Source organism: Notolabrus celidotus, chromosome 16, assembly GCF_009762535.1.
Source record: "Notolabrus celidotus isolate fNotCel1 chromosome 16, fNotCel1.pri, whole genome shotgun sequence".
NCBI classification, from domain to species: Eukaryota; Metazoa; Chordata; class Actinopteri; order Labriformes; family Labridae; genus Notolabrus; species Notolabrus celidotus.
Window position 1 is genome coordinate 26,730,507 of NC_048287.1, and position 12,855 is coordinate 26,743,361.

The 12,855-nt window shown below is 40.8% G+C and overlaps 1 protein-coding gene across 1 annotated transcript in view; it reads right to left on the reverse strand.

The window, feature by feature from the left end:
* Positions 1-1,074: 1,074 nt before the first annotated feature.
* Positions 1,075-12,855, reverse strand: part of nudcd1 (NudC domain containing 1) — a 49,269-nt gene continuing 37,488 nt past the window's right edge. The window contains exons 9-10 of the mRNA XM_034704828.1: positions 5,411-5,570; positions 1,075-1,776 (exon numbers count right to left, since the gene is read on the reverse strand). Of these exons, the coding sequence (XP_034560719.1) occupies positions 1,487-1,776; positions 5,411-5,570 (450 nt within the window). The 3' untranslated portion in view covers positions 1,075-1,486. The remainder of the gene's footprint in view (positions 1,777-5,410; positions 5,571-12,855) is intronic.

Sequence of the window (12,855 nt, forward strand, 5' to 3'; positions counted from 1 at the left end):
ATAAATATTTTTAATGGCAGCATTTCAGTGCAAGACCTTCATCAGGCAAACATTTTGCAGAGATGTTGCCATTAAAATTATTTGTTTTTGCAAGTTGGACAGTGGGACTCTTGTAATTGTACATAAAGTACCTTTCTACACTCAAACAGCTGAAGCGTTAGCTGTGGCCCTTATAGGTCTTACTGTGTGGTTGTCAGACAGCTGATGGGTTCTGAGATGCTCTTCAAATTTTCACAATATTGCTTCAATATCCTGCTGGATTATGTTTATTAAGTTGTGCATGTCCAAGTACAACATTACTGATCCATCAGGTTTATTAAAAACATGCAATGTTACTTTCACCCTCATGTAGACTGTGACTCAACAGGCTATACTACTCTTTATCAAGACCATGTTCAATCATGATTAATATCAGTTGTAACATTTTTATCTGTTGCAATACACATTCTGTATTATCTTTAACTATCACACTTACTACTTTACTTACACTTGGTACTACTTTTTCTGCATATCTCATCTACTGTAAGTCTAAAAACTGCTATGTTCTTCTGTTTTTGCAACAAGTCTGTGCATTTAATCCTAAAACGCTTAATAACTTATATTTGATGCTCAGTTGCAGCATTCTTATATCACTTCACTGTGCTGTAATTTTGGCACAATCTGGCACGAAATTGACTTCAGGATTAATAAAGTTTGATCTTTTTCTTCAAATCTATCAGATGCATCACCGGTATTTCTACATATTCTCATAGCTGGTTAGAGAGGTGTCGGCCTCTCATTGAAATGAAAAATAAGAAATACATTTCAGGCAGATCTGATTGAATTTTTTAGGCCTCTTGAGATTTAAGGCGTCCGAGATTGAAGCTAATGCAACGGGAGCCGGGCGATATGTGAAACATGTTTATGGAAATTTATGGAAATGCACGCTCGCTTCTTTCGTACTTCCACAGTAATGATTGCAAAATGAGCCAAGGAGAGGGATTTCCTCTGTGTCCTCCTCCCCACCGACCATCTCATGAAACATCGCAAGCAGCCATCCAAGTGGCACAGCCGGCTCAGTGAAGCAGACGCTCATTAAGAGGAATGTATACTTTCTATATTTAGGTACTGGAATTCATGGAGTTACAAATACTGACAATACCACAGGGAGCGTGAACATTGTGACACATAAAGGGAATAAACATTTATTACACATCCAGTTTCTCCGAGTGTGATTCATTTGATCACAAAGAACCGTGAGATGTCGACTTAAAGCTCTTAAAGATATGATTAGATGTTATTATGATAACCCTGAAGGAATGTAACATCTACTAAATGTTTATTATGATTCATGGTTCATAAAATGATGATAATTAATGATCTTACACATTTCTGTAACACTGGACACAGACAGAGGAAACACGTGCACATCTTGTTGCAGGTTCATTTCGGAATGATTGCTCCTTTAAAGGTTTGACGAGAAGGAAATCTAAAAAAAGTCCGAGATCTAATTATTATTGACCTTCAGAACAAACAGGTGACTGGAGGTCAGGATGTAGAGTCTCTCATTGGTCGCCCTGAAGCCCAGGATTGGTTTATCAGAGTCCAGGCTGGCCACCTGCTGCTTGGCAACCTGCCCTACCTGTCGGCCCTGCTTCCTGTTGAACAGGACGGTTTCCACCGGGGACGGCTGTCTGTAGATGAAAGCTCTGCGGAGACACTCGCACAGAGAGGCGTAGGAGAAGTTGGGAGCGCAGGTCGCAAACTTTTTATCCCTTTTGGACGCCTGGACGTAGCCTGTGAGAGAAGGAGAGTAAAAGAGGATGTTCAAAGTTAGTGTGTCGAGTTCAAACTGCAACCAGATGACTGACCAGATCACTCCCTGTGCCCAACCCTTAAGGACTTAAAGCAGCAAACAAGAAAGACAATAACTCTTTAGATCCAGTGTTTGGTTTGTCTGTTTTAGAAAGTTATAATCATCTTTTTAAATGTGAGCTTTAAATATGCCATACCAATGTTGTTGTTTAGATTTTGTGGCATTTTTGCCTTCATGGACAGGACAGCTGAAGACCGACAGAACATGGGGGGAGCGGAGTGGGGGAAAACATGCAGCAAATGGCAGAGGCTGGGAGTCGAATCAGCGACCGCTGCAACAAGGACTATAGCCTCTGTACATGGGGGCGCACATTTAGACCACTAGGCCAACTGCGCCCCACTAATATTTGTTATAACAGAGCAGAAGTCTTACCTTTATATGATGACAAACAAACTTGTTCCTGATCCCCTGCGTGTTAAATGCTGCTTAAATCAACTCCTTCTGATGTGTAACTTCTGGATAAGTATTTACAGTCATGACATTTCTTCCTCTCAGACTCTAAGCAGCGTGATTTGGAGGCACAACGTTCACATCTTCAGCTCGTTTTCCTCTGACACAAACAGAGATAGTTTCTGAAACTATCACCAGGGATCCATCTGTGACTTTAAGTCAGATTTTGTATTCCAAAGAAACCGAGCAGATGGTAAAACTCTGCTCAGTTGAGTAAAAGACAAATGATACTGTTTGACTTGTCGATTATAAAAACTGATTTTTAATGACTTCCAGATGTCGTCACTCGAGTATGACTCACGAGAAGATGAATTAAATCGAAAAGATTGATAGTATCTCTAGAGATGATTAAACTAATGAATTTGAGACATGAACACAAACATCCAGTTATCCCCCTCAACTTTTATGAGCCACACTTCTCTAAATGATTCTAAAAGCTCAGTCTGGAAAGAATCTGCAAGCTGTCCTTGTTTGATAAAAGCAGTTTAAGTGTCGGTTAACTCCCTCCCCTCACGTCTCTAACTGCTGTCACGTCAAACGTTCTGTCATCTCTCTGCAGCTCTGGAGGCTCAGCAGCTGTGTGACAGCAGACATAAACAAAGTTAATGGCTGAGGGATGAATTATTCAACTCCAGATGCCATGATTCATCAAAAATGGAAATTAGGATCAGCTTTGTGAAAGAATGCTGCGCACATCTTCAAACCAGCATACTGAGACCTCTGAAACAGAACATGTCTCATACCTTTAAGGGAACCTGTGGAGGAGCTGCCTAGAGGGGTCAGTGGGAAGTTTTGATGTTTGGTGTTTAGTGGATGATAAATTATCTACTTTCTTATTGCACAGACATTAACAGTTAGCAAACGTGCTTCATCGATAAATATAAGTATTTCAAAGAATCAAGTACTCAAGGAAGTTTGTTTTGTGGATTTTACTCAAGCGGCAACCTCCAGCCGCAAGAATTAAAGCCAATGCGGAAGTGTTAAAAACTGCAGTTCCTCGAGTTTCCACTTGAGGCTGCCTCCGGAAGTACCGAAAACTACATGCACACAAATTCAAAAAAGACGATCTTTACAGCAGAAAAAATGTTTACAGCCTGGTTCAAAAGATGAGTGTACAGTCATGGCCAAAAGTTTTGAGAATGACACAACTATTAATTTTCACAAAGTCTGCTGCTTCAGTTTTTATAATGGCAATTTGCATATACTCCAGAATGTTATGAGGAGTGATCAGCTCAACTGCAATTAATTGCAAAGTCCCTCTTTGCCTTGGAAATGAACTTTATCACCAAAAACACATTTCCACTGCATTTCAGCCCTGCCACAAAAGGACCAGCTAACATAATTTCGATGACACACAGGTGTCACACACATTAACACAGGTGTGAGTGTTGATGAGGACAAGGCTGGCGATCAATCTGTCATGATTGAGTGACTGAACACTTTAAAAGGAAGATGGTGCATGACACCATTGTTCCTCATCTGTTAGCCATGGTTACCTGCAAGGAAACACGTGCAGCCATCATTGCATTGCACAAAAAGGGCCTAACAGGGAAGTTTATAGCAGCGAGTAAGATTGCACCTCAGTCAACCGTCTATCGAATTATCAAGAACTTCAAGGAGAGAGGTTCAATTGTTGCCAAACAGGCTCCAGGGCGCCAAGAAAGTCCAGCAAGCGCCAGGACCGTCTCCTGAAGGTGTTACAGCTGCGGGATCGGGCCACCACCAGTGAAGAGCTTGCTCAAGCACTCAACTCAGCAGCTCAACTCAAAATTTACTGTGGGCCCAGTCCTGCCTCATTCACTGCATTTCATGGCATGGCAAGTGATGGAGCAGAGAATCTTCAAAAGTTTCACTCCATTCTTCTTTCATTTGCTGATTTTCACCGTCCACTTTTCTTTGAGCTGCAAACTGTGAACACACCGTTTCCGTGCATTCTAGGGTCCTACAGCTGGCAAAGTGCCAACATGCGAACTGCTCCATAAACGAAAGTGAAAGTAAAAAATTGCACTCCAGCATTGGACTCTAAGTGACCCAGTAACAGCCTGTCTGCGTATTGTTGACATGGAGACAAGTCCTGGTAAACACCAGTGACCCGACCAAAACACCGAGTGAAGGAATAACAGTTCGGGGGCCACAAATAGGCGGCCGGATGTGGTCCGCGGGCCGCGTATTGACGGCCTCTGGTCTAGTGGGTGTGCTACGGAATTTCATAACGTGGCTCAAACACATTCAGCATTCACTGTATTTCACAGGGAAACCAAAATGCTCCCATACATATGACAGAATAGATGCAGGAGGGTTTTCATGTTCCTCTGCTCCTTCACTTGCAATGACTACCGCTGCGCTTCACGAGTGAGTGTGGATTCTACATGCGGTCATCACGTGAACACGCGCAACTTTTTTTCATCAACCGATCCGCGGACCACGTCCATGCCGATCCGTGGAGAGGCATCCGTACGGATGATCATCAACGATGATCCGTTGCACCACTAGTCGTAACTGAAAAATGTCTCCATGAGAATTTGAAGGCCATCCCAAAGCCTTTTCTCGGGCCTGAAGCAGAGTTCTGTTTTCTTTATGTTCATCAGGAAAGGAAAGAGTACATTCACCATGAACGCTGTAAACCTGACGATTATATCTATAATTGGAATTGATAGAATGGATGCAAAAACAGATGCAAAGGTCTGTATCACAAAGGGACTGTGCAGCTTTTCATAAAGCACACACAAAAAAAAAGGGTTAAATGCTTCCTACATGGTGCTGCAGATAAACAGCGTCTCTGCGTTGGAGCTGTGTGTATTTAAGTGAGCCATTATGCAGACACTTAGGGCAAAATTGATTAAAATTTGCCATGGTCTTAACTAAGTTTATATTACTGCAATATAACTTTGACTCATTTTATAACTGGTTTCATATAGTTTGGCTTCTGCTTTTGCCGTTTTATTTGATTCACTTTTTAAAGGCTTGTTGAAGTAATTTTCTCATGTCATATGTTATGTTATGATGTTTTTTGATGAATTGCGTAATTGCAAGGTGTGTTACATGCAGTTACTGTCATTTGTAAAAGTTTGTAAATTCACTTCAATTACATAATAAAATTCTTACCCAGAGCGTTGAACGTGGCGATGTGTTCCCACAGGTTACTGGGTTGGTCGGGACGAGGCTGCCACACCAGAGCGTCCACGTCATGCCTGAGGCAGAGACACGGCATGTCAGCGGGGTTCACGTCCACGGTGAACAGGTACTGATGGCTGCCCAGATTCACCTGCAGAGACACAAGAGGGAGGTGAAGGTGTGAATTAAAGTCATATGGATTCTATCAGACTTTCTTTTCCACTTTAATATTAACATATGCTCTCAATGCAACCTTCTGTGACACAGGAGCAGGTCCATGATCCGTGACAAGGACTGGGGCTGTGACATAAACAGAGGTGATGTCTTCTGCTTCTCATGCTTCTGAACTATTCCAGTATTTCTTGTGTCTTAGATATGTATCTCATATTCATCCTCTAGTTGTTCGTTGGTTGCACACAAAGAATTGGAAAAATACCCTTAGCTAAACTAAATCGAGAACCTGATCCATCAGAAAAGAAGTGCTTTTCTAATTCGACAAATTCACACGATCAGGTCAGTAACTACCCTCACAAGGTGGTCTGACTTTCATTGATCTTTCTTTCTGATATTCATGCTCACTTTACTGTTTTTGTTTCTTTTTAATTCTCATTTTCAATGTCTAACTGATTTTTAAATTACAAACCTTCTTTATTGATTTTATTTTCTTTCTAACTTTCTTCCTTACAACCAACCTTATTTAATTCCTTCCTTTTTCTTCCTTCCACGCTTTCTTCTGTTCATTTTATCCTCTTTACGACCTTCGTTTATCACTCTCCACCTTACTTCCTTTCCTTAATCCTTGTTTGTTTTTCACTCATTTTTGATTCCTGCCTTTCCTTTTTTAGTTATATAAGTTATATTTTTGGGCATTTTTGCCTTTATTTGATAGAAATCTGGAGAGAGACAGGAAATATGGGGAGTAGATAGGGGGGAAGACATGCAGCAAATGGGAGAGGCAGGGATTCTAACCCGTGACCTCCACAAGGACTGCGGCATATACATATGAGGTGCCCGCTTAAACTGCTAGGCCAACAGTGCTCCATTAAACTTAATCTCTGACTGATTTTGCTGGTACAAATGTTTTCCTGAGACATCAAAAAGGTTTATTCATTTTTCTCATACTTCTCTAAGGCTCTATGACAGGGGCGTCAAACTCATGTTAGTTCAGGGGCCACATACATCCCAAGTTGATCTGAAGTGGGCCGGACCAGTAAAATAATAACATAATAACCTATAAATAACAAAAACTCTAAATTTTCCACTTTGTTTTAGTGCAAAAAGTACAAGTACATTCTGAAAATGTTTACATTCAATGAACTATCTTTCTACAAAAACAGCTGTTGTATTTTTTGCCATGATGAGTCTCATAGTGGGGCTGAATATTTTACTCTTTAAGCCCTGGAACCTGCTGCGAACACACCAAACACACAGGTTACCCATTCACCTGACACAGAGTGTAATGTTTACAGCAAAAGAACAGATAGATTATAATAATGAAGAAGGTAAAGTTGATTATTTTGGACCCCTCAGCTCCAGCATGAACACTTTGCTTGCTGGACAATGTTGTAGGCAGGGGTGTAGTGCTAGTGTTAGTAGTTAGTGGATCATCTTATAGTGCTCTAAAAAGTCTTAATGATCTCAACCAGATTATGCAAACAGCAAGTCATTTATTTTCTCACTTTGAGAAAAAAAGTGCCGCTCAGGTGCGCTCCGTCAGCACTATGATTTTATGCGACCCCAAGAGGACAAATTTAAAATAGTTGTTACTTTTTGAAAAATTGCAGCTAATGTCTTCTATTTAATTTTTTCACTTTACAAAGTTGTTCCACTGACCGGATTGGAACCTCTGGCGGGCCGGTTTTGGCCCACGGACCGCATGTTTGACACCCCTGCTCTATGAGGTGTGTTTTGTCTGTATTTCCTCTTGGTTTTATTCTGTTTTAATGGTGTTAGTTTTATTATTTGATTGAAAGCATTTTCATGCTTTGTTAATCTCTAAATTAGAAAATCTGCTTGTGGCAGTCTGAAATGTAGCATGCACATAACAGCTAAAAATCTGCACTTCAGGTCCCTGTATCTCCTCCACACTCACTCGCTCTGCTGTGTGTGCCCGCTTCACATAACTGCGCGAGTGTGGTTTGGTGCTTTTCAAGTCTGACTCCATTTATTTTGGAAAATAAAGGACTGTTGCTATGACATAATTGCTCCTCGACATCTAACTGTTCACACTGATCCCTCGCTCGGAGTCCACCAACATCCTGTGAATCTAACAGGCGGCGTGTCTCAGAGGCTGTCAGCCTGTCCTCCCATCTCAACACGGACTTGACAGGCATTGAGAAATCAGCATAAAGCAGCTTGTATGTCGGTGGCTGATGGTTGTGTAAAATGACAGGCCGTTTAGCAAGCCAACACTCCTCTACTCCTCCACTCCAAAAACTCATCTCTGGACGCTTATGTTTGACTTAAAGTAGCAGCAGATGATCGCTCGAGCCTGTGTGTGAGCGAGTCGCCTGAAAATGATGCCACTGATTGCCCGGGTCATTTTGGAACAACACAAAAACAAGAGAATAAAAGTTGAATAAAAACAAATATTCAGTCACTTTGTTATAGAGGTTACTGATCGATGGTTATTGGGGAATGGAATCTGATTAATTTGGGGAGAAACTCAACCAACAGCACCTTTGTTGAAAGTTCCATGACATAAAGGAATAACCCTCAATTCTCAGACCCACCTGCCAGGCACTGAGATTTTTGTTTCCCCTCTGAAAGTCAGGACATTTTCAAACTCACAGTCAGAGCATAATTACTGTATGACTCAAATACACGTCCAACTATGCAAAGCCCTGGTCTTTAAAAATCAACCTGTTTCCTCTGAGAGTCTTTGGCTTTAATAACGTTCAGTCTAAAAAAGGAAAAATCCAATCCCATGGTTTCTATCTCATTATTTTACAGCAACACCTTTTCCAGCGGCTCCTGGACAAACTCTCTTTGTCATAAATTGCAGGAAGTCAGGTCTTGCTTTATAAAAGACAGCACTAAGAAGATCAAACCTCCACAATATGATATTTTGAGCCAAACTAGGAAGGAATCATAACAAAAGTTTATACTCTGCTTTAGTCCCTTCACAAAGCTGTTACTGAATGAGGAGGATTTAACAGCCAGTTGCAGAACAAAGCAGCGGATTAACCTCTCAGATCCAGAGAACAGAAATCCCTGCTAATTCCTGTGTTACCTGTGAAACCCAGATAATGGTATTCAAACATAGAGCAATAAAAAAAAAAAGAAGGGTGAGCTAAATTCTAAGAACCAGAGGATTTTTTATAAAAGGCTGAGGATGACCTGGACTCAGAGATCAACTCTGAAAGCAAAATATTCCACTGAAACTGTGATACGACTGTGTGATACTGTGACTTCTTTGATAGTTTGTAATGCCTCAGAGAAGCAAAGACAGAATGTAGTGAACGTGTCCTGACACTTGCCTCCTGTAAGACTCTCTTAATGCCTTTGTGTGTCAGTACTCTTTCTACTATCATTAAAAGAATCATGAAGAACAAGAAGAAAACTATGAGGAAAAGCATGAAGAATAAGTAAAAAGAACAAAAACACAACATGAAGTAAGAGACAGGACATGAGGTCAAGGAGGAGGGAGACAAAGAACAAGTAGACAAGGAGGAAGAAGACAAGGAACAAGACGACAAAGAGAAGGAAGGACAACGAGGAAGAATGAGACAATGAGGACGAAAAAGCATAACAAGGACTCAATGAGGAAGAAGAAGCATAGCAAGAAGGACTCAGTGAGAAGGAAGAAGCATAGCAAGAAGGACTCAGTGAGAAGGAAGAAGCATAGCAAGAAGGACTCAGTGAGAAGGAAGAAGCATAACACGAAGGACAAGAGAAGGACTCAATGAGGAAGAAAAGCATGACAAGAAGGACATCACAAGGAAGAAGAAGCATAACAAAGTCAAGGAGGACAAAATGAGGAAGGAGAAGCATATCAAGAAGGACACGTTGAGGAAGAAGAAGCAGATCAAGAAGGACACAATGAGGAAGGAGAAGCATATTAAGATGGACACAATGAGGAAGAATAAACATATAAAGATGGACACAATGAGGAAGAATAAGCATATCAAGAAGGACACAATGAGGAAGAAGAAGCATATCAAGGACATAATGAGGAAGAAGAAGCATATCAAGAAGGACATCACAAGGAAGAAGAAGCATAACAAAGTCAAGGAGGATAAAATGAGGAAGGAGAAGCATATCAAGAAGGACACAATGAGGAAGAAGAAGCATATCAAGGAGGACATCACAAGGAAGAAGAAGCATAACAAAGTCAAGGAGGACACAATGAGGAAGAAGAAGCATATCAAGAAGGACATCACAAGGAAGAAGAAGCATAACAAAGTCAAGGAGGACAAAATGAGGAAGAAGAAGCATATCAAGAAGGACATCACAAGGAAGAAGAAGCATTACAAAGTCAAGGAGGACAACATGAGGAAGGAGAAGCATATCAAGGACATAATGAAGAAGAAGAAGCATTACAAGAAGGACATCACAAGGAAGAAGAAGCATAACAAAGTCAAGGAGGACATAATGAGGAAGAAGAAGCATATCAAGAAAGACATCACAAGGAAGAAGAAGCATAACAAAGTCAAGGAGGACAACATGAGGAAGGAGAAGCATATCAAGAAGGACAAAATTAGGAAGATGAAGCATTAAATGGACACAAAGAGGAAGAAGTAGCATAACAAGAAGGACAACATGAGGAAGGAGAAGCATATCAAGGAGGACATCACAAGGAAGAAGAAGCATAACGAAGTCAAGGATGACAAGGATGAGGAAGGAGAAGCATATCAAGAAGGACACAATGAGGAAGAAGTCACATAATAAGAAGACACTGAGGAAGAGGTCAAAGAACAAGTTGACAAAGACGAAAGAAAGAAAACAAAGGGGAAGATGTTATTGGAAAAGAAAGATGACAAGGAAGAAATAGAAGACAAGGAAGAGTACAAGGAACAAATAGAAGACAAGGAAGAGTACAAGGAAGGAGAAGATGACAAAAGACAGAAGAAGGCGAAGTCAAAGAAGACCAAGAAGAAAGACTGCACCAACCATTGTAAACAAAGACATTGAGTGTTATCTTCTAGATGGTTGTTCAATTGACTCATGCAATCAGCAGCACTACAGTTACACTGTGTCTGCACAAGTAATCATAACTAGTTGTGCCTGCCTCTGTCAGTGTGATGGAGCTTCTACTGTAAGTAAAACTACATTCTTATTTAACTGCAATATTTAAGCTCAGAAAACAGAGAACAGAGAGTGAGAGGGTGTCATTATGAGCGATGTGGATGCATCTGTACAAGGAGGCCAGATGTCTGTAATAACAGCTGAAATGCCAAATCTCAGTCATCATCATCATCATCAACAGTGCATTCACCATGTTCCTGTCAAGGGGCTGCTTACTCAAAGATAAATGATTGTTTATGTCGACTCTTTCCCCGCAGAGAAGCTGAACTTTGTCTTTTAAACACAACTAAGTGTTTCGTTTGAAACAAAACAGTATCACTTACTCTGATGTGGTGAAAGATATATGATAGGAAACTCTTTTTCCTTCACTGTGTTGCTCCTGCATCTCATTTCATTCAATGTCACTTCCTGGAGGCAGGTTATTTTAAAGCAAGCACCATGTGATTTTGAGATTCAGCACAGCAGCTGTTTTCAGAGATGCTCTGCTGTTTTAAGATGCTAATTGACTCGTGGAGTTGCTCTCGGTTGTCAGTGCCAACGCCTTGACAGAGACAAGTTTCACACCATGGAATAGACAGTGTAAGCCCAGCAGGAACACAACCATCAGTGATACTGATTCAGAAAGCAATGAAATTGACAACATTTGTTATTTATCAGGGATACATAAGAAAGATGATCACAGGACTGCTCTTAGTTGTTTTTTTTAAGTTATATTTTTGGGGCTTTCACACTTTTACTCAGTCAGGAGAGGACAGTGGACAGAGCAGGAAACTGGGAGAGAGTGGGGGAATGAAATGCGGGGAAGGGGCTACAGGCTTGAATCCCTTGCGCCCACGAGTGCTCTTAATTTAGCAAGTAACTGATCATCAAACAAAATAATGGAAAAACTTACATTTAGACTTAAACATCATGCAAAACAAAAAAGAATGAGATGGTCCACCATATGTATCACAATCCAGCCTGAGCAGCTGTCTGTACAAAATTATATTGTAATCTAACATGAGTTTATATTTCACTCAAAGCCACAAATGTCAGCATCACAGTGGTGATAAGGGAAATACTGATCAGGGAAACTTTGGAAGCATGAAATCTGTCAAATATCAGGCAAAAAATCTAGTAAGTGATGACATATATTTCACTGGATGTAGGGAGGCACAATATCTGCAATACTTCGGTGCCAGCAGGTATGATAATTGCTGCTGATACGTAAGTTTGATAAGGTGATTATGCACGTGATGACAGATTAAGCGCGCCAGCAATGAGCTTCAACATGTCGTCTGTACGGAAGTATTTTGAAGTGTCGCAAACAACAGACAAAATAGATATTTGCAATGCTTGTGGAGTACAACCCATGTGTGGAGGAGCAGCACAACACTCGTTTAACACTACCAATTCACGAACCGTTACCCTGAGGAGCACCGAGAGTTTCTGAAAAGTAAAAATGAAAAAGCGTCGAAGCCAGCCAAAATCTGTCAGCAGCCCTGTTATGAGGAGGAGGACTGAATGCTGGTGGTGCAAGCTCTGCTAGTGTTAGCGACACTCTCCAAATCAATCATCAATCAATCAATCTTTATTTGTATAGTACCAAATCACAACAAATGTTATCTCAATACGCTTTTGAAAACATGGGAGGTCTAGAACACTCAATGTCAATATATATCTAATCTATCAGAATATATATCTAAAAAAGAAATGTTCATCAAAGACGACAGCTTGGCCATAATCCTCCTGTCAGCCACCACCTCCACAGGGTCCAGGACTGAGCTGGCTTTCTTTACCAGTGTGTTCAGTCTTGCTCTCCTGTATCCTGTCCGCCCACAGCAGGTTTAATCCTTCCAATGTGGCGTTCGTGTCCGGTATTAGCTCTGTTAGCATTATGCTACTCTGCCAGTATTCCTCAAATCAATTTGACATTGACCAACTGACTCCATGATACTAGGTTTAACCATTTTCTATTATTTGTTGACTGCTTTCTGAATTGTCCTCACCTTTACACTGGTCAGGTTGTCAGGATTTAAATTTCTGTTTACACAACAAGGAAATGAGTTGCTTCTGAGCATTCCGAGCTAAAACATTGTTGAATTATGGGGTTTCAAAAATGTGGAACTGGGTCCTTAACAGAGGTGTGTTTCGATCCCCATCCAGACTAATAAAAAAATGAAAATTTGCATATTTCTAATCACAGCACT